This window comes from Dermacentor variabilis, unplaced genomic scaffold (assembly GCF_050947875.1).
Source record: "Dermacentor variabilis isolate Ectoservices unplaced genomic scaffold, ASM5094787v1 scaffold_12, whole genome shotgun sequence".
NCBI classification, from domain to species: Eukaryota; Metazoa; Arthropoda; class Arachnida; order Ixodida; family Ixodidae; genus Dermacentor; species Dermacentor variabilis.
The window spans coordinates 20,541,554-20,560,131 of NW_027460280.1; the positions used below are offsets into that span (position 1 = coordinate 20,541,554).

Consider the following 18,578-nt stretch of genomic DNA (forward strand, 5'->3'; position numbering starts at 1 on the left):
AACAGTTCAAACAGAACGTTGTCAGGCTCTGTTAAGTGACGCGCCTGAGCTTCAGGTGCTTCTTTTCACAGGAAAACGCGCTCTCTTTGTTGAGTGCCTTCGTGTAGAAATGTGCAAACGGGTGACCAAAATAAATTTTATAACCTGGTTGGTGAATTTGGGGCCATACTGTGCAAAGCCTAGCATGGCGTCATTTTTTTTTCTTTTTTTTTTTGCAGGCAGAAGACAAGCTTTTCCAAGAAGTCACTGTGCAGCTCGTTGTAACTGAACCACACCGAAAAAAGTAGTTTCAAGGGTGTCTACATATGAGAAGAGCTTCTCAGAAGGGTATATGAGGCCCCGCAGAACTTGATGAACATCGCCAGCTATTCTTTGGCTTCGTCGGCTAAAACAAGGAGCTCGTCAAAGTATTCCTTGCACGCAGTCCTCAGGATTGTTTCGTGTACAACATGCCCTGCCATGTAGAAGACTAGCTGCGGATCGCTCATCTTTTCGAGGTACTCATGGTATGGAAGCATTGCGGACTTCTTTATCACGTGAGAAGCTTTCGCCAGATTACCCTTTAGGTGTTATAGTGAGAGACTCTATGGCATCAGATGGATGGATGGATGGATGGATGATTGAGGCTCAACCCTTTCAATCGGGTGGCGGCGGCGCGCGCCACCTAGCCTTTAATGGTTCTATATGCATGCATACGTATTTACTCCTTTACTAGAATAGGGAAGTGTGGCGACCAGCACGGAGCGCCTACGAGACGCAGTGAAGCCGCCCACAGGGGAGCCGCGAGGGGGCGCGCGCTGACGTTTACACGTCGCCCGGTGCGAGTTGCGCCGGCTCTGCTGCTTCAGCAACGCCACGCGCCCTGACCTCTGGGAAGTAGTGCTCGTTTCTTTTTCTGCTGCAGCAATTTAAACACGTAGAAGAGCGCACGCACAAGCCACTTGCCGGCTCAAAGCCTAGCTGTCACTTTACACTCAAACTATTGAGAAACTGAAGAGACAAAAATGCAGAACTTGAAAAGGGCGTCCTCGCAGACCGGTTACACGCCCTTCCACCGAAGCAAAGACTTGCTGTTATGCAATGCTTTCAAGCTGCTCGTCAAAAATCAACGAAAGGTATGTAGTACAATCCGGACTGGTTGCTGGATTGCGTGATAATGCTAATGAAAAACTGGAGGCTCGACGAGCATGTCGGGCGGGAAGGCATACTCATCCTTCCAAGCGGAAGCTGTTTGAAGGTGCACATGCGGAAATACAAGGATGGGTTTGGCCTCAACCCTGCTATTAATACAGGCATTGAAAGAAAAACCAAATCTATGGAGGAATTCAAGTGCCATGATGGCCTGATTGTGGACGAAATGAAGCTGTCAGAGTTCTTGAATGTTGGCGCAGGAGGGAAAGTAGGAGTGGTGGACTTGGGGAAAATTCACATTGGAAAATGACAAACATCTTCCCTGCAATCACGGTCTTGTGATCATGTTTCAACCTTTCACTGGTTCCTAGCTGGCACCAGATATTCGGCGTTTTCGCTTCCAGGGGAGATGTGAAGGCTGCTTTTGTGCAAGATCTTAAGAGGAAGCTTTAGCTCGGGCCCAACTCCGACGCGGCCTATTCAAATACATGTAAATACGCAAAAACGTTTTTCTGAGATAACCCCCGGACCGATTTTAATGAAATTTGTTGCATTTGAGAGGGCAAGTGAAATTCTAGTGACTGTTGGTTTTTGTTAAAAAGATTTTCAAAAATTCGAAAGTGTGAAAAAAATAGAAGCACGAAGTTTACACATTCATAACTCTGCATCAAGAGCAGATATCGCGGTTCTGTAAACGAGATCCATCAGATCATTGAAAGCGGACAATTTCGATACGTCATTTTATATCTTACGTGAATTTGTTACGTTGTTTACATTGGGTTCTTCAAAACCTATATTTCCATTTTACTATATTTTTTTACATTCATGTGTAACGTATCAATTTTGTCCGCTTTAGATGTACTATTAGATGCAGTTCACGGAATTGTATTATCAATTTTCGTTGCTGAGTTACAGAGTTGTAAACTTGATAGTTTCGTTTCTTGAAAATTTTTGATTTTTGCCAATTTTTTATAAAAAATTGACGACCTAAATCGAAAATTCGAAACCAACAGTCACTAGATTTTAGGTTTTTCTTTTAAATGCAACAAATTTCGTCAAATTTGGTGCAGTGGTTGCCGAGAAAAGCGAATTCTGTTTTTACATGTATTTAGATAGGAGCACCCGAGCTAAAGCTTCCTCTTAACAGAAGCCGTGCAGCTCGCAGAAAAGGCTGGACTGAAAGTAGATTATATCACGGCGGACGGAGCTTCGTGGAACCGTTCAATGTGGCGGCTTTTTGTGATTTCTGGCTCCTCAAGGTCCATAAAACCATCTGCACCATATCCTGTTGACACTGGAAGACGCCTCTTCATTTCGGATTTTCCGAGCCGGATAACATGCGTCCAAAATGGCCTTCTTAAAGCAAGGTGCAAAAGGCCTGAAGGGTCTGTTTATACTGAGCACATCAGAGCAGCACACATAGAGGATAAGTGTCCACTTACCCTTAAAGTGATGCCGAAGATCACTCTTGCTCACGTGAGACCTAACAACTTTGAAAAGATGAAGGTAAACCTGGACTGCACCTTTTCATTCCCCAGGTGCTTCGGGGCCTGTTTTTCTACAAGAAGCAATTAAAGGAGCACTGGGGTGACCCCGCACCAACTCAAGCCTTTGTTCTGCTAATGTGGAAGCTAGTAAAGGCAATGACAGCACGGATTCCACCTGAGGGATTGAAACCTGACTCTGAACATGAAAGGCACGTCAAGGATGTATGAGACTGCTTAAACCGATGGGAGGCTCACGCGGGAACGTCACCAGCAGGATTTCTTTCAGCAAGCACTGCCAAGGGACTAAGGGTCACCCTTCAGATCACGCTTGATCTAATGAAGTACCTTCGTGAGAAACTTGGCTTTAAGTAGCTGCTGACGCGCCGGCTGAGGCAAGACTGCCTAAAGAAATTGTTTGGTATCATTAGACGATTTTCTGGTGGCAACGACCATTCCTCTTCTGCCCAATTCTTGCTCGTTGTGAACTGTTTGAGTTTTTACGAATTGGTCAAAGCGCCCAGGAGTGGCAACTGTGAATTAAGAGAGCGATTTGACCTTTCTCCTCAGTGGTTAGGATGCAAGCCATGGACGACCGCACGCCAAGTTTCATCCTAGACGCCAGCGCTCGTTTCTCCCCTGGCGGAACGATTTCATCTCCAACGGGTGTAGGTTTCCGCCGCCGCTTCCCTTAGCGGTCGTGCCCGCGTTCAGTTCGCGCTGCGCGCGAAACGTCTCTTGTTTGCGACGGCGCCTCTTCGGATGACCGGAAATTATTATTGCGTTGTTTACTGTCACGACAGCAATGTAAACACGAAAGGGTTGATGTCACCAGTGAAATTCTGCCGATTCACAAGAAAATGGTACGAAAAAAAGCAGACGACAGACATGGATTACTGCGGTGCGCCAAGTGAAGTAAACAACTGGCAAACGAAGCGAGCGCGTTCATTAATCACTCCTGAGTGTATGAAGGTTTTTATATGTAACCCACATGAATTTAAAAATTACTCGGTACATAATTCTTTTATTCATATAAAAACTTTGAGTTGTTCGAGGAGCGCTTGTCTTGTCTTCTTTCTCGTGTTTCGTTTGTGTGTGCGCTGCCAAAAAATGGAAACCACTTCTGTTGTATGCGCTAGCAGTGGCCGAAGGTCACGCGTGCCGAGAAATTGAATACATGCACGATGCATTGAACATGACCGGAGTTCATTCCCGCTTCACCACTGCATCGCTCGATCGACTTACTGGACGATACACGCCCGCGTCTTGGTCGCGACGGCATTGCTGAAGCAGGAATGATTACTAATACTTTCAACTTCCGTCTCTTGGGCACTGTTAAAAAATGGCCAAGCTGTCTACATTGCTGCCTCTATTCCATATTGTAGGGGACGTACTAGTTAAAGTTGTGTGCGCATGTCGTACTTGTGCTATGCAGCGATATATTTTTTTTTATTGCCGCACAGTGTCGATGGAAGTCCGTTGTCGCCATCAGAGACAACACGGATTTGTAGCAAACATTGTGAGACACTGCAAAAATGACTTTAGCTCGTATGTGCCGCATCGTATGTGCTGGCGATTTTTCCAGCGGCACATACGATGTCGTTTACAATTACCTGCTCAGCGTCACTTACACGGTTAAACAGACGCTGCCCTTTTGCAGCCATAAAAATAATCGTCAATCGTATCGATCTTCTTAAAGGAAAATAGAAGCGTGTACAGTCTGTTTCACACTTAGGGGAAAACTCGGAACGTATTGCATCGCGATGCGGCAAGCAATGGAGTCGTGCGGTGGCAGCAGCTCGAGCAGGCGCAGACGCTCGAGGGGCGGAGTCGTGATCTGCGTCGTCTGCTACGGCGGCGTGCGCTGGCCGCATTGTCGGGAAGCGTGCTACTGTCAGGGGCAGTGCACCGATTTCATCGGTACTGCGGGAGCTGAGCTTATATTCTTTACTAAACGTTGTGCGAAGCCAAACTCCGAGGCAATGAAGGCATTGGCGATAATGGAGTTCCACAAACTTCTTTTGACAGCATGCTTCGTTTGTTCTTTCGAAAGGCCGGGGTACTGAGCGCGTACACGTATATTTCTTCACTGTGTGTGCTACCGTAATAAGCAGTGACAAGACGCACCAAGATGTGCGCGGAACGTGCTCAGTCTTTGTTTGACTCGAAAGCAAAACAAAGCACTCAACAATGATAACTATGGGGGTCGAACACGATGAAACAAACGGATACGATTAAAGAAATGCTTTAGGTTAAGACAATGAGCCGGAAGTGATTTTTCTCGACAATCATTCACTACACCAGGCAGACCCTGCCCGCCGGCGGTGAATCGGACACGTCATGCTCGGAACTTCAGTTAGTATCTCGTCATGTCCCCAGCGGCAGCGATGACAGCGCTCATCCTGGAAGGCAGTGAAGTGTAGAATGACTTGATCAGGGATGTCTTCATTCGCAACACGTCTCAGTCGCTGACAATGGTGGATCGAAGCCTATCCTCGGGGGCGACTGATAGAGGGGATGTTGCGCCAGTGATACTTTCAACGAGCCCCAGACATCTTAAATGATGTTGGCGCGCGGGGATTGAGGCGGCCACTCCAAGAGAGTGACTGCGCGCTCTTCCGGCAGTTCTTGCACAACAGGAGCAGTGTGGATCGGCGACCTATCGCGTTAGAATATACAGTCGCCTTCCAGAAACGGGCCGTCAAGAATGTATGGAATCAGTACGTCGTCTATGACTGCCCTGCACCTTTCAGCGATGAACTTACCTTCGAGGCGTATCAGTGGACGTCGCACAACGCTTAGTAAAGAATACCGGCTCATTTCACGCAGTAACCATGAGATCGGCGCCCTGCAACTGACAGTAGAACGCTTCCCGACAATGCGGCCAGCGCGCGCCGCCGTAGCAGACGACGCCGTTCAAGATCCCGCCCCTCGAGCAGCTGCGCGAGCTGCTGCCGCCGCCTCACTCAAGCGCTCGCCGCATCGCGATGCAATGCGCTCCGAGTTTCCCTAAATGTGAAACAGACTGTAAATCGCCCTTCGAATGAAATGTCCACGCGCACACACGTAGGCACACACCGTGCGCGGCACGAAACGTGCCCAAACACGCGCAGCGCAGGAGGCAATCAAGGCGGTGCGAACGAGAGATGGGAGAGGGGTACCACCCGCTATAGGTTTATTCGATAGTGAAGACGGTCAGCCATGGCAGACAGTACCAAACAGCAGAATCTGCTGTCGGTATTTCGTCGGAAACAAAATGAGCAATAGCATGCACCATCCGGCATATGTACCATTTTTCCTTCGCAATGCCACCGCCAAGCCCTTTCCAACGCCACCGCACCAAGTGAACGATACGAAAGGTAAAAATTATCCATTCATTGCCAAGAATTATGTAGGAGGGAAGCTGCCTTGTAATACGAGTTGTATGCGCATAGTGCCGGCGCACGCGCGACTAAGCCACCTATGTGTTTATAAATATGCGCATGCGGATGAGGACTCGGCGCTGAGATGCATCCGGCAAATTAATGTAATTAGTGCTAAATGTAGCCAGAATTGTTACGGATCAAGCAGCCGAGCACTCAAACCTTTGCTTGCGCGAGTCAGCTGATGCGATAAAGCTTTCTTCTCCGTTGACTGCTGTGGCGAAGTAACATCAGAATTTTTTTTGTCTAGCCAGAGAAATATGGAATATCTTCAGGCCAACTAATACTTCCGAAACCATAGCGCAGCACGACCGGAGCCATAACTGCTAGATTTGCGAGGCAGGCAGCCACGCAAGCATGGCATCGATACACGACGCAACCGTTAAAGAAACACACGTGCTCGCCGCGACGCACTGTGAAAAATGTATAAAGCTTAAAAAGCTTCTTTCGTCATTTCTTCACTTGATGGCGCTCGCTTCTTTACAAAAACTCCACTTGAAGCGGCGCGAAAACGGAAACATACGAACTATAATACGGCTGCGTATGCGTGTGTCGTCTGGTTGTGTGGCTGGAATATGCCGCGTTTCGTCGCCAGGGCGGCGTGCAACGCACTCTTTTCGACGCGCCGCCTATCCAGCGCTGGTTCCCCATGGGAGTTTCTTAAGGGGGCACATAGAGTTTCTCACTATAACTCTATGAGGGGGCACCGTGCCGTCATGGGAATGACGGTATGTGTGTCTGCGAGGCTCGTGTTGGCTGGTGTTGTAAGAGGTTTCGTCTAAAACGTGGATATGGCTACGCAAATAACGCGTTCTTAAAGTAAAATCTTCATAAAATGTTTCCATTCACGCATATTACATCTTTACTCACCCACGATGCATGACCAAGCGAAGAAAAGCAAGAACAGACGACCAACTGTTTCAAAGCGAGCGCGAACCTTGTCGTCTGTCCTCCAACTTTGGCGGCCCGCTGATACTTTTTACGTAACATGTAGTCGTACACACAATAACAAGTTCTTATAGTTAAACAAAACATGTTTTCGCGTAATAATAAAGCTAAAACAGCTTTTCACGTGCTGTTTTAGTAGAAAGTGAATCATTGTGACAGACGGAACGGTACTTGCCAAGCGCGTCTTCATGGTGTCCTGTCTCTACGAGAACGATGCCAATCCGAATCCACAATATACCGGCATTCCCATGCATACCACTAAAGTCCCTTGATAATTTGAAAGTACCGCCACTCTTTGAACTCTGCCGCCGCCGCGCGACCTCCTCGCCTCCTCCTCGCCCCTTGCGTGTCCCCGCCACGGGAACCAGTTTTGCCCCCGTTTTTCTGCACGACGATTGGTCTACCTGCCGTTGCCCTTGGAAACGCGCGGTTCTTGCGTTTTGCTTGTGTTTTTCTTTTTCGTTCGCGCCATTTTCCTCCTGAGCACGGCTGGCTCGGTGCTTTAGCTCGGCGTAGCGAACGTTGTGCGCAGTGTTTCTGGTCTATGTGCTAGCGCTATGCCGGGCTGTTGCGCATATAACTGCAGCAAGAAGCCTGAAGATGGTTATGCCGTTTTTATAATACCACAACGAAAGCGTAACGGCTTGCGTAGGAAGCAGTGGCTGCATGACATTGGCCGAAGCAACTTTGTTCTGACAAAGAACAGCGTTGTTTGCGAGCTGAGGAGTCTTTCTTATAGCTCGTAGCAAAGCATCCCATAATGCTGCATTTTTTTTTATCATTCTTCCGGCCTGCTCACCAGCGTTTTTGTTGCGGTTGTCCTCAGTATGCTTAATATTCTGGGGTGGCTCCATTACTTCGCACGTCGCTAACTGTTGTTATTCAGTCGGAAGCGCAGTATTATTGATTCTGCTTTGCGCCCTGAAAAAATTAGTGGCAAGTATCCCCGTAGTATTGTAGGTGATGAGCGTTCACTAGTCAAAATTGAGCTTTTTTTTAAGTTTTAAGGCGAAAGCCTTTAGATCTTTATATTTCAAGGTCGCGTTCTAAACTGGACGTATCACGTGACCCAAGGAAGGCCAAAGGGGACCCAAAGCATGTCCCCCCCTGTATGAGAGAATGATTACCCAAGTTAATTAATGAATCATTAGTGGTTGACATAAGGTGGATTAGGGAAGATTAGGTTGATTAGAGTGTATTAAAGAAGATTAAGGTGGATTAGAGTGCATTACGAAGGATTAAGATGCATTAATAAAGATTTAGGTGCGTGGAGGAGAATTAAGGCGGATTATGGTGGATTAAGGTGAAGTGTTGATGAAAGGGTATTAAGACCGATTGGGGTGGATTAGGGTGCATGAACAACAATTCAATCAGTAATCAATCATTACTTTGGTAATCATTAATCATCTCTTATACGCGGCTGCACATGCTTTGGTTCGCTTCCCGCCTTCCTTCGGTCACGTGATATTTTCTGTAGCTCACAATGTGACCTTGAAACAGAGGTCTAAGGCTTTCGCTTAATAAGCCACACACAAAGGGATGTGTCACAAGCAATACTAGACCAGACGCACGAAGTAAAGCATCTGATCATGTGGCAGAAAAATTGTCTGGAGTATAGAACTCGCCTCAAAGCTCCATTTACATCGGTATACCCCGTTCATATGGCTTTAAGAAAAAACCAACCTTTTCATAAACGTTGCCTCCAGCATTATCGATGCTGTTATTAGCATTTCTCAAAATTTTCAACCCAACTGGGGCGCGCAACTGGCCCAACATAACACGCCTCCATAGAATCCTGCGGCCCGTCCGCGGGAGCCCAGGAGGAATAGCGTGCCGTGCGCAGCCGGCGGGCGAGGAGAATCGAGGAGGAAAGCGCCGTGAGGAGGAGAGTGTCGCTACTTTCAAATTATCAAGGGGCTTTACATACCACAGCGCAGCAGCGCCAGATTTCCCTCTAGGTACTGTAGTGAGAAACTCTATGTCTGATGCAGTCATAGAGTTTCCTACAAAGGAAACTCTATGGATGCAGTCACTAGGGTTGCCAGATTTGGCTACTTTGCGCCAAATTGGCTACTTTTTGAGGCTGTTGGCGGGGAAAAAAATGCCTTGGCTACTTGGCTACTTTTTTGGCTAGTTTTGAAATAGCTTGACTATAGTAAAAATTGGATAGAAACTTGTGTAGCTCATATTATGCAGCAACATTAGCAAATATTTAGGCCAACCCGCAACAACGACATTTCAAATTTTTTCAACCTGGTCCATCATCATTGTCAATCTGACTCTGGCGCTTTCATTTCATGCAAAGGATTTCGCACTGGTGACGTCACAGCGTGTTCCATCTTCGCATTAACGTTCCGCGTTAGGCCTTCCACCTTCCACACATAGGGCTTCTTCGATTTTCGGAGTTCTGGCAGCCCGCTGATATAGTGTGAGAAACTCTATGGCTGGCAGCCAGACGGCAGCCAGCTAGTACGTGCTCATACCAAGTTTGGCTGGCACGCTGCGATGCAATTTTCGGGGGTCGGGCACCGGGCCTTCACGAAGTGCTTGCGAAAGCACGGAAGGAGGTCTGGTTCCACCTCACCCGGGAGCGGCACCGCTTGGGCGAGAAGTTTCTCGAAGTGTGGGCTCGTCCTGCCGTGATTTTTGACGAGTCAGGTGGAAAGCTATCCATTAAGTTATGATGCATGCTCCAAAGGTCGCACGACTCGGCCGTGTGCGCCAGTCGATCTACGGGGTTTTGTTTGGCTCAGTGGAACCCAGAGCTGGAACCGGTGGTGGTGCACCCTCAAGTGGTCGCGCTGCTCCGCGGACCATAGAGTTTCCTACAAAATTACTAGAGGGAACTCTGGCGCTAGTGTCTACGTGAGCTACAATGGGAGCGGTTGTCCCAGCATGGGAATTATGGGAAGTACATGGATTTGCCTAAACTTCGTTCTTTTTGGCTTCAAACGGCTTTGTGACTTAGTAAACTCGTCATTTTCAACAGTTTATTGCGTAATAAATAATTAAATAAACATCATTGAAATTGCCCGACTGCAGGATTCGAACACAGGGACTCTAGTACAGAAGCCTGATATTGAAACCATTAAGCCACGGATGCATGTATCGACAAGCGAATGAAACGCACTTATGAATTTATCGCGGGCATGCCAGTGCTTTGAGACGCTTGGTGCGTTTCGATTTGGGCACATAAACAAGCTCAATCATTGCAATTAATAGCAATTGTACGCGTTCCCCGGCGTCTTCTACACTTCGAAGAATATAGATTGCGCTGAAATATACGACAATAAGATTTATATAGCGTAATATACAAAGCCACAAGAACGTCTGAATCCACAAGCACGAAGATCAGACAAATCCATGTACTTCCCATCATTCCCATGGTAGGACAACGACTGCAGCGCCAGAGTTCCCTCTAGTAATTTTGTAGGAAACTCTATGCCGCGGACGGCTTTGGTGGTCTCCATGGTTGTATGCCTTGACCTCTTTTGCGTCAGGGCAGTCCGAGGGTCAGTCAGGCTTGTGCCCTGCAAGACCGACATGGCTGTTTGTGTGTTGAGTGCAGTCCCTCAGTTGGACTACACCACAACAGCCCCCTTGTCCGGGAAGGACCGTTGGCCCGAACCAAGTCCCCCCACCCAGTCAGCCCGGGTTGTGGGGGAGTACCGGGGTCAATGTATCGAATGATGCTGGGTTGATGAGTACAGGCTCGTCCACTCTTAGGGTGAACACGGCTCACCGTGGCCGCGCTCCGCGGGGCGCCAGTGCGTCCGGCGCGGCGGCGCATCGAAGCGAAGCGGCGCAGGCGCACACGGACCCAGGGGAGGTGCTTCGCGTCGTCTGCTACAGAGCTGGAGCGCGCCGCTCCGGCTTTGCTGCAAAGTACACTTCGCTAGACCCAGGTGACTGAGCGACCGGGGCGGCGTTGCGGGAAGGCGCACTTCGCTAAATGGAGCATCTTCTAGCTGGTTCGGTCTACAGTTTGTGAACAGCCTGCTTAATCAATATACATTAACAGAAACAAGCTTATCACCACATAAATCACTTAGCATGTTTTTAAGAAGTGATGAGGGTAAAAATAGTCATTTCTTCGCGCTCTTTATTAGGCTGGTGCCATTTTATTTTACTCTCGCAGCACTTGGTGTAGTGCATACCGAGAAACCTATTAGGCGCGCTCTTCTTCGTTGGAGTCATCATGTGATGAGCCTAGCGCGCCATTTCGCGCATGTCTTGATGCTAGAACGAATTTGCTTAATTGACCTAAAGAAGCGACCTAAACCCGCAATAAATTCCACAGAAAGTTAGAGAGCGATTGTTCAATCACGCATCATCATGTTTGCCATCGATTTTACCATTAAGGAGGGCAATAATATTACTTCGACAGCAACTAAGAAGTGACATCCGCTACTTCGCAGCTTTCTTATTGACGCGTTAATGTCGCTGGTAGGGGTGCATGGAGCACTTTACGCGATGTAGGAAAGGGCTCTCCCCTGCATAGCAACTGATTTGGCGGCAGTTTTACTCCCCCTTTTCATCTTTCTACATCATATAAAAAAAATTCATTTTTGTTGTCACAGATTGGTTAAAATCGCCGATGCGGTGCCGGTCCTTTGACGGCTACCTGACGTAAGAAGTCGCATTCTTATTTAGAGGAATCGTCGGTCAGTTATTTGATTACATTGATTAGGTGGAGTGAAACATGTGGCGCCGTCGTTTATTTGGTTGTTTGTTTTTTTTCTCCTTGGAGTCGATGCATTCCGCATGCGAATGCCCTTTCTGTCCGTTTTGAATAGGTAATTGAAGTGGGAAATCTATAATCTACATGTCTGTTTTCTAGCTTAAATTACGTCTTGCCGGGTAATTAAGTCGTTACTAGCTTGTATTTCATTTCAGTACTTCCTCGGAATAGGTCATATGCATATCCTCACTAGCATATAATTGTGCGATATGCGTCCCGAAGCGGCACATGGCCTCTGCGTTACGCCATATAGGTGGGCATCGGATAAATTTGGAGAAAAGGAGGAATTGATTTCTCTTTTTTTTAGGGGTTAGGGGGGTGGCGAGGCTGAGTGGGTAAAACCAAATATGAATACGGCACAGGAACCCTTGCCTTGAACAAGCGATGCTGTTGCCGTCGTGGGGAAGTGGCCGGTCCGTGTGTTGGACGAACGTGGCAACGATAATTAAACCGGCGGTCACGAGGCCGGCCCGGTGTCGTCTGCCGATAGCATGGCGGTGGTCGGCCAACGGGCTCGACATTTATCGACTTCGGCGACAAAAACGCTGTAACAGTGCTGGATTTTATTTCCCCGGTGCACTTTCGGAAACTGGCCATGTCGCGGGTACCGGAAAAAGAAAGACGACGCATTGTTGATCTCTGCCTACAAAACTATCCTCAACGCGTTATATCGTAGATGACAAAAAGGCCACTGAAAACAGTGAATCGAATAGTCCAGGCTTACAAGAAGGATGGAAGAATTGCGGATGCTCCCCGTAAAGCCCGGCAAACAGTGACCACTGAAGCTGAATACATGACCATTGTTGCGGCGGCTGCTGCAAACCCGACCTTTATCGCTCGGGAAATTAAGAACAGCCTCTGGCTGGGTGACGTCTCTGACACAACTATCAAGCGTCGCCTCTACGCCCCAGCCTAATAAAGAGCGCGAAAAAATGACTGTATTTTTACCCTCATCACTTATAAAAACATGCTAAGTGATTTATGTGGTGATAAGCTTGTTTCTGTTAATGTATATCGATTAAGCAGGCTGTTCACAAGCTGTAGACCGAACCAGCTGGAAAATGCTCCAGTAAGTGAAGTGCAGCTTCCCGCAACGCCGCCTCGGTCGCACAGTCACCTGGGTCTAGCGAAGTGTACTTTACAGCAAAGACAGAGCGGCGCGCTCCAGCTCTGTAGCAGACGACGCGAAGCACCTCCCCTGGGTCCGTGTGCGCCTGCGCCGCTTCGCTTCGATGCGCCGCCGCGCCGGTCGCACTGGCGCCCCGCGGAGCGCGGCCACGGTGAGCCGTGTTCACCCTAAGAGTGGACGAGCCTGTACATGAAAGCTCTGGGACGCGGCGCCTCTGGTTGCCAAGTCCTCTTCCCATCTGACAACGGTACCGGTCCTGATGGGATGGCAACGTGAGGTGGGATCCTAAGACAACCCGAAGCTGCCCGAAGTTTGCAAAATCGAAGACTTGGACAGCTGGTCACGGGATAAACGTAAACATGCTACCAGCATGTCAGCGGCCGGTCTGGCCGGCGCGCTCTCGGCGTAGTCGGTCCATTTATATGTTCCCAGTTTGAAAATATACAGCTGTATTCTGGAATACGATCACTTTTGCGAGATTTCGCGCGTCTGGGCATTTCACTTTGCAGAGCGTAACAAACGGCCGGCGACGCGTCCGATGCCAAGACGCAAAATCGCGCGTAAATAATCGCGAAAGCGATAGCTCGAGGATGCCTCGAGCTTTGACCTTCTTCGAGAAATGTGCGCCAAGATTAACTCAAACATTTACACTGTGATTCTGATTTGTGATAATATTCTGGTCATATTACATGCTGATCAAAGCGCTCTTAGCTGTAGTCATTTATACACGCTTCATAATATTTTTTGTATGTTCCTGCATTTACTAAAAGCAACTTTAAGTGTTGGCTGTGATAATTTCTTCAGAGTTGCATAATACTATGGTGTTCTAGAAGGGGGTAGTGGGCTCAGGAGCCGGTGCGCCCTATGCATTGCAGCGAGGCGGCGAGTGCACTAACTGCCAAAGTGTTCTCTCGTTTATGGCAATATGTGTTTCGCTGCTCACATGTTAATGTGAGTGCCGGACTTCGCCGAACAGATGAATTCCAACGCAAAAAACGCGAGGCAGCGTCACTGCTTCGCCCCTGGCTGCACGTCCGGCTATGTGTCGTCGAGGCAGCAGGGAGGGTGCTCCAAGTTGCATATTTCTTCAAGGTCGAACGTCTTAATATTTTTATTTAGTGAAAAGTGATATCCTTGCCTCCCTTCATACCTCCTTGTAGTGGAGGCATGAAGGACTCTGGAAATTTCGGCCACCTGGGGCTCTTTGGCGTCTACTAACATCGCACAGCAAACGGGCGCCTTGTTTTTCGCCTCCATCGAAAAGCGGCGTCCGGGATGCCATCCCTCATCCTTGGGCACAACAATCGGGCGCCCTAACCACTGCACCACCACGGCTTAAAATTGCATTTTGTCAGCCGTAGTCACGTTCGACTAGCGTTTAATGAGCTAAACCATTGCTTGCAACAACATCACTGAAAGGCTGACGCGTTGCGTGCACAGCAGGCCTGCGTCCTTGCGTATGCTCAAAGCCAGCGGCGCGTACCATGCATTGGATGGATGGATGGATGTTATGAGCGTCCCCTTTGGAACGGGGCGGTGGGTTGCGCCACCAAGCTCTTGCTACTATGCTGCCTAATATCCTACTTAGGTTAACCAATGAAAAAAGAAAAGAAAAACACTATGAACTACTACGCCCAAATTTTCTGATCCCCAATTGCGATCTGTGCTTTCGTACGTCTCAGTCTTTTGTCGTTTCCCTACTGTTCTTCCACCACTGATCCTCCAATCGCCTCTTATAATACTAATGCCTATCACGGACATGTTTGCTTTACCACTGCTCCCGCTGAACCCAAGGGCTTCAAGGAGGCCAGTGGTGCCTAAATCTACCGCTGGGTAGACGTCTTCACATTCTAATAAAATATGCTCCGTCGTTTCCCTAGCTTTACCGCAGCAAGCACATGCTTCTTCCTTCTTATATCTCGCTTTATAGGTGCGTGTTCTAAGGCATCCCGATCTCACCTCGAAAAGTAATGAGCTTCCCTTTGAGTTATCATAAATGGTTTCTTTCCTGATTTCATTTTTTCCTCTTAAGTAGTTACTCATGGCAGGTTTCTTTTCCATTGCCGCCACCTATGAGATTAATTCAGCCTCTCTGACTTTCCGCTTGACCTTCTTTGTTGCTGTGTTGCCCACCCCACAGGCCGCATACTTGCTGGTAAGCTTCCTAGTTCTTTTCCTCCACTGTGAATCAATGTTTTTCCTGTACAGATACCTAAACACTCTCCCAGCCCATTTACTTTCTTCCATATTCCTCAGCCATTCTTCATACTCAATTTTACTGCGAGCTTCCCTCACTTCAAAACCAGTCCAGCCCATATCCCCCTGCACAGCTTCATTTGTAGTCTTCCCGTGAGCGCCCAATGCGAGGCGACCCACTGACCTTTGGTTCCCTTCGAGTCCTGATTGTACCCATGATTTAAAGCAAACAACCGCATTTCCAAAAGTAAGTCCTGGAACCATTACCCCTTTCCACATACCTCGGAGGACCTCGTACCTATTGTATCCCCATAGCGCTCTGTGCTTCCATTATGGCTGCATTTCTCTTCCCCTTGACTGTTATGGTTTTTTCCTGTGTTTCCATATATCCATTGCATTCGTTTATCCATATACCAAGGCATTTATATTCTGTTACCCGAGGTATTTCCCGGCCCTGTATCTCCACTGTCTGTTCACTGTTTTCATTGAATACCATAACACCTGATTTTCTAACAGTAAATTTAAAACCTAAATTGTTGCCTTCCTGTCCACAGATATTAGCCAGGCGTTGCAAATCACTTTGCTTGTTAGCTAGCAACACAATGTCATCCGCATAAAATAAACCTGGGAGCTGCTGCTCTACTACTGTACCCGTCTATTTGTATGAGAGATTAAAACCGATATTACTTCCTTCTAGCGCCCACTCCATCCTCACCATGTACATCATAAACAGCAGCGGGGATAAAGGGCACCCCTGCCTCAGTCCCTTGTTGATATGAACTTTCTCCGAGCTCCTCATCCCTTCCCATTCAACGCAAACGGTATTTTCAAGGTAAATCTCTCTCAAAAGCTGTAGACAATCGTTACCTAAGCCTTCCCTTTTCAGAATATACCCCACAATATGTTGCGGTCTACGTTGTCGTAGGCTCCTGTAATGTCGAAAAAGGCCACATACAACGGTCTGCCTTCTGCTTTTGATATTTCAATACACTGAGTAAGAACAAACAAGTTATTATCGCATTACGGCAAACAGCGCCACCTACGCCCGGCTTGAAATGGAGGAGCAGCTCCCATCCGCCGTTGGCGTCACCTCTAGCCATGTCAGCCATGTCACCTGCGGAAGCCGTCGCGTGCGCCGCCATGTTGTTTGTTTTTGGTCATATTTGCTTTACTATCTGCCAGATGATCCTGAAAACTTAAGTGTTACCAGACAAGAGCACGAAAATGAGCCAAAACTATAGAAAATCTCTAGTTTTGGCATTTTGTTTCTGTAAAAGCTGCAAGATTGAAATGTACACAATTGTGTACATAGCGCCTCAAAGGGTTTATTATTAAACCAGTCTTGCCGCCAAAACTAAACTAAAGCTGATTTCGAAACCCTTTTTCCTGAGCTTCCTACCGGTTTGTGTTATGTATCTGAAAAATGGTTTCAATGTGTTTCAATTGGCGATCAAAAACATAGATCACCAGTGATCGATTTGAATATATCTGGTAACAAAAGAGTTAAGGCCAAACTATATGAAGTCTACTAAACTTGACCCACTGAGTCAGCAAATACCATGAAATTATGGGAATGTGGCATAGGCCTGTTTGTGTGTCTTTCTTACTACTCAAAAAAGATTTCCCAGTACACCATGAATGCTTTATTATGTACACAATTCCTTTTCAACATTAAAAAGAAAAAGGCATCCAAAATCAGTATCTTCATACACCATGATGTCAAAATCTGCAAGCTTTGATGAAATGTGACCAATGGCTGCTTCACCAGTCGGCACTGTTATTGGCCAGGTAATCTCTGCGGCCAATGTTGGATGCCTGTTTGCTCTGCATGGCTTCCAGCTTGGGGCAGTCGGTGATGCGATGCCCAAGACCACCACAGTAGGAGCAACCACGTTCTTCTGCAGCAGCAAACAAACCTCTTTCAGGTTAACTTGATTATGGCTAATTTTATTTTTCACCTAATTTGACCCCACATATAGGTTGACAGGTGGCATGTATACATATTTATGGGCAGCATTCCATTTTAAAAAGTGGCACACACAATGCCACTCTTGGTAACAAAAATACTTATACTGAAGTGGTTGCAGGGCCCTTGAATACGACATTAGTCAACATAACCAGACTGATAATAGGAAAAAAAAGCATACCAGAGGAAACCAGGCTTTCCATTTAATCCCACTGGTTGTTATCATGGAAAAAATTCCTTATTTCTAGTTTATCATGGTGTCTTGTAAAAACCAAATAAGCATGCCGCTCGACTTTGGAAGTGCTGGGTTTATTTCGCTTAAAGATAAAATGTGCAATAGTGATCTTTAAAGAATATGCAAATGAAAACAGATTTGCCTGCAGTTGCTTTATTATCCATTTACTGTGGGAAGCAGGGCTGGACTGAAGTTTGCAGAAAATAAAAAAACAATGTGAGAAAGGGCATGCAACACTAGGGTGTGCAATTACAAGTGTCTGCATGTGCCATGTTTTGTCTTTTCACAAGTTCCCTGCAGCCCTGGACAATGTACGGAGTGGATCAGATCTCACAACTGCAAAGACTTCAAACCTATCAAGTTCACAAGAGCAAGCAGCTCAAGTTTATTAGCAGTAAGAATGAGCATTCCATATTGCATGGCTCAATTTCAAAGCTATCACATTCACTCATGTAAGGCCCACACTCCCGCTTTAGAGTTTGCATGCGCACTACACTCAGTTTCCCTAAGTGCAATGCATATACTCATGTACTGGTTAATCCCTGCAAGCCACTACAAGATGGCACTAGTCCGTGTCCAAAAAATTGACAACCATTTCACTCTGTGAAGATGGAATGCAGCGAAAGCTGACGCCCGTCAAAGCTCTCAAATGAAACGGGTCGGCCCAGCATTGCACAACCTTCGGGGTGGACCCAGTACGGGGAGCGCTTAATGTCTGCTTCACCTCCGCCGGAAGTCGGCCCGGCATTGCACTATCTTCGTGATCGACCCACGCATGCCTGCTTCACCTCCACCACGGGTCGGCCCAGCTTTGCACTACCTTTGGAATCGGCCCACTTATGGGGGGCGCTTAACGCCTGCTCCACCTCTGCCACAGGTCCGCCCGATATTTCACTACCTTCAGGATCGGCCCGCGTATGAAATTCAAGTGCGAGTTACAGGTTCCAAGGCCCACAGGGGTATGTGCCATTGAGCTTTGACCCTTTCTGCAATATCACCAGGACTGGCCCACATGATGATTTTTTCTGTTGACGGATGCCAGAAAAGCTACAGAAGGTTAGTTATACATAACTTTTGCTGTAAAAATCTGTTGGTGACTGTAAATGTGTTCATAGTCGGCTGCCAGTAGTTCCATGTATTTACACAGCAGTCTGAGCATAGTTCGAGGCTTCAGTGCATACACATAAGCCTGCCTTCTGTAAGGCCTGCACCCAGTAAAAATTATGAAAAGAAGTGTGGGCTCTACGCGAGTAAATACAGCATATATAGTTGCTCCAATTTCAATCCACTGCGTTAAATCAACAGAGGTTAACATGCCTACAATGC

The 18,578-nt window shown here is 47.4% G+C and overlaps 1 protein-coding gene across 1 annotated transcript in view; it reads right to left on the bottom strand.

The window, feature by feature from the left end:
* Positions 1 to 16,679: 16,679 nt before the first annotated feature.
* Positions 16,680 to 18,578, bottom strand: part of abs (ATP-dependent RNA helicase abstrakt) — a 227,432-nt gene continuing 225,533 nt past the window's right edge. The window contains exon 16 of the mRNA XM_075677274.1: positions 16,680 to 16,949. Coding sequence (XP_075533389.1) covers positions 16,813 to 16,949 — 137 coding nt within the window. The 3' untranslated portion in view covers positions 16,680 to 16,812. The remainder of the gene's footprint in view (positions 16,950 to 18,578) is intronic.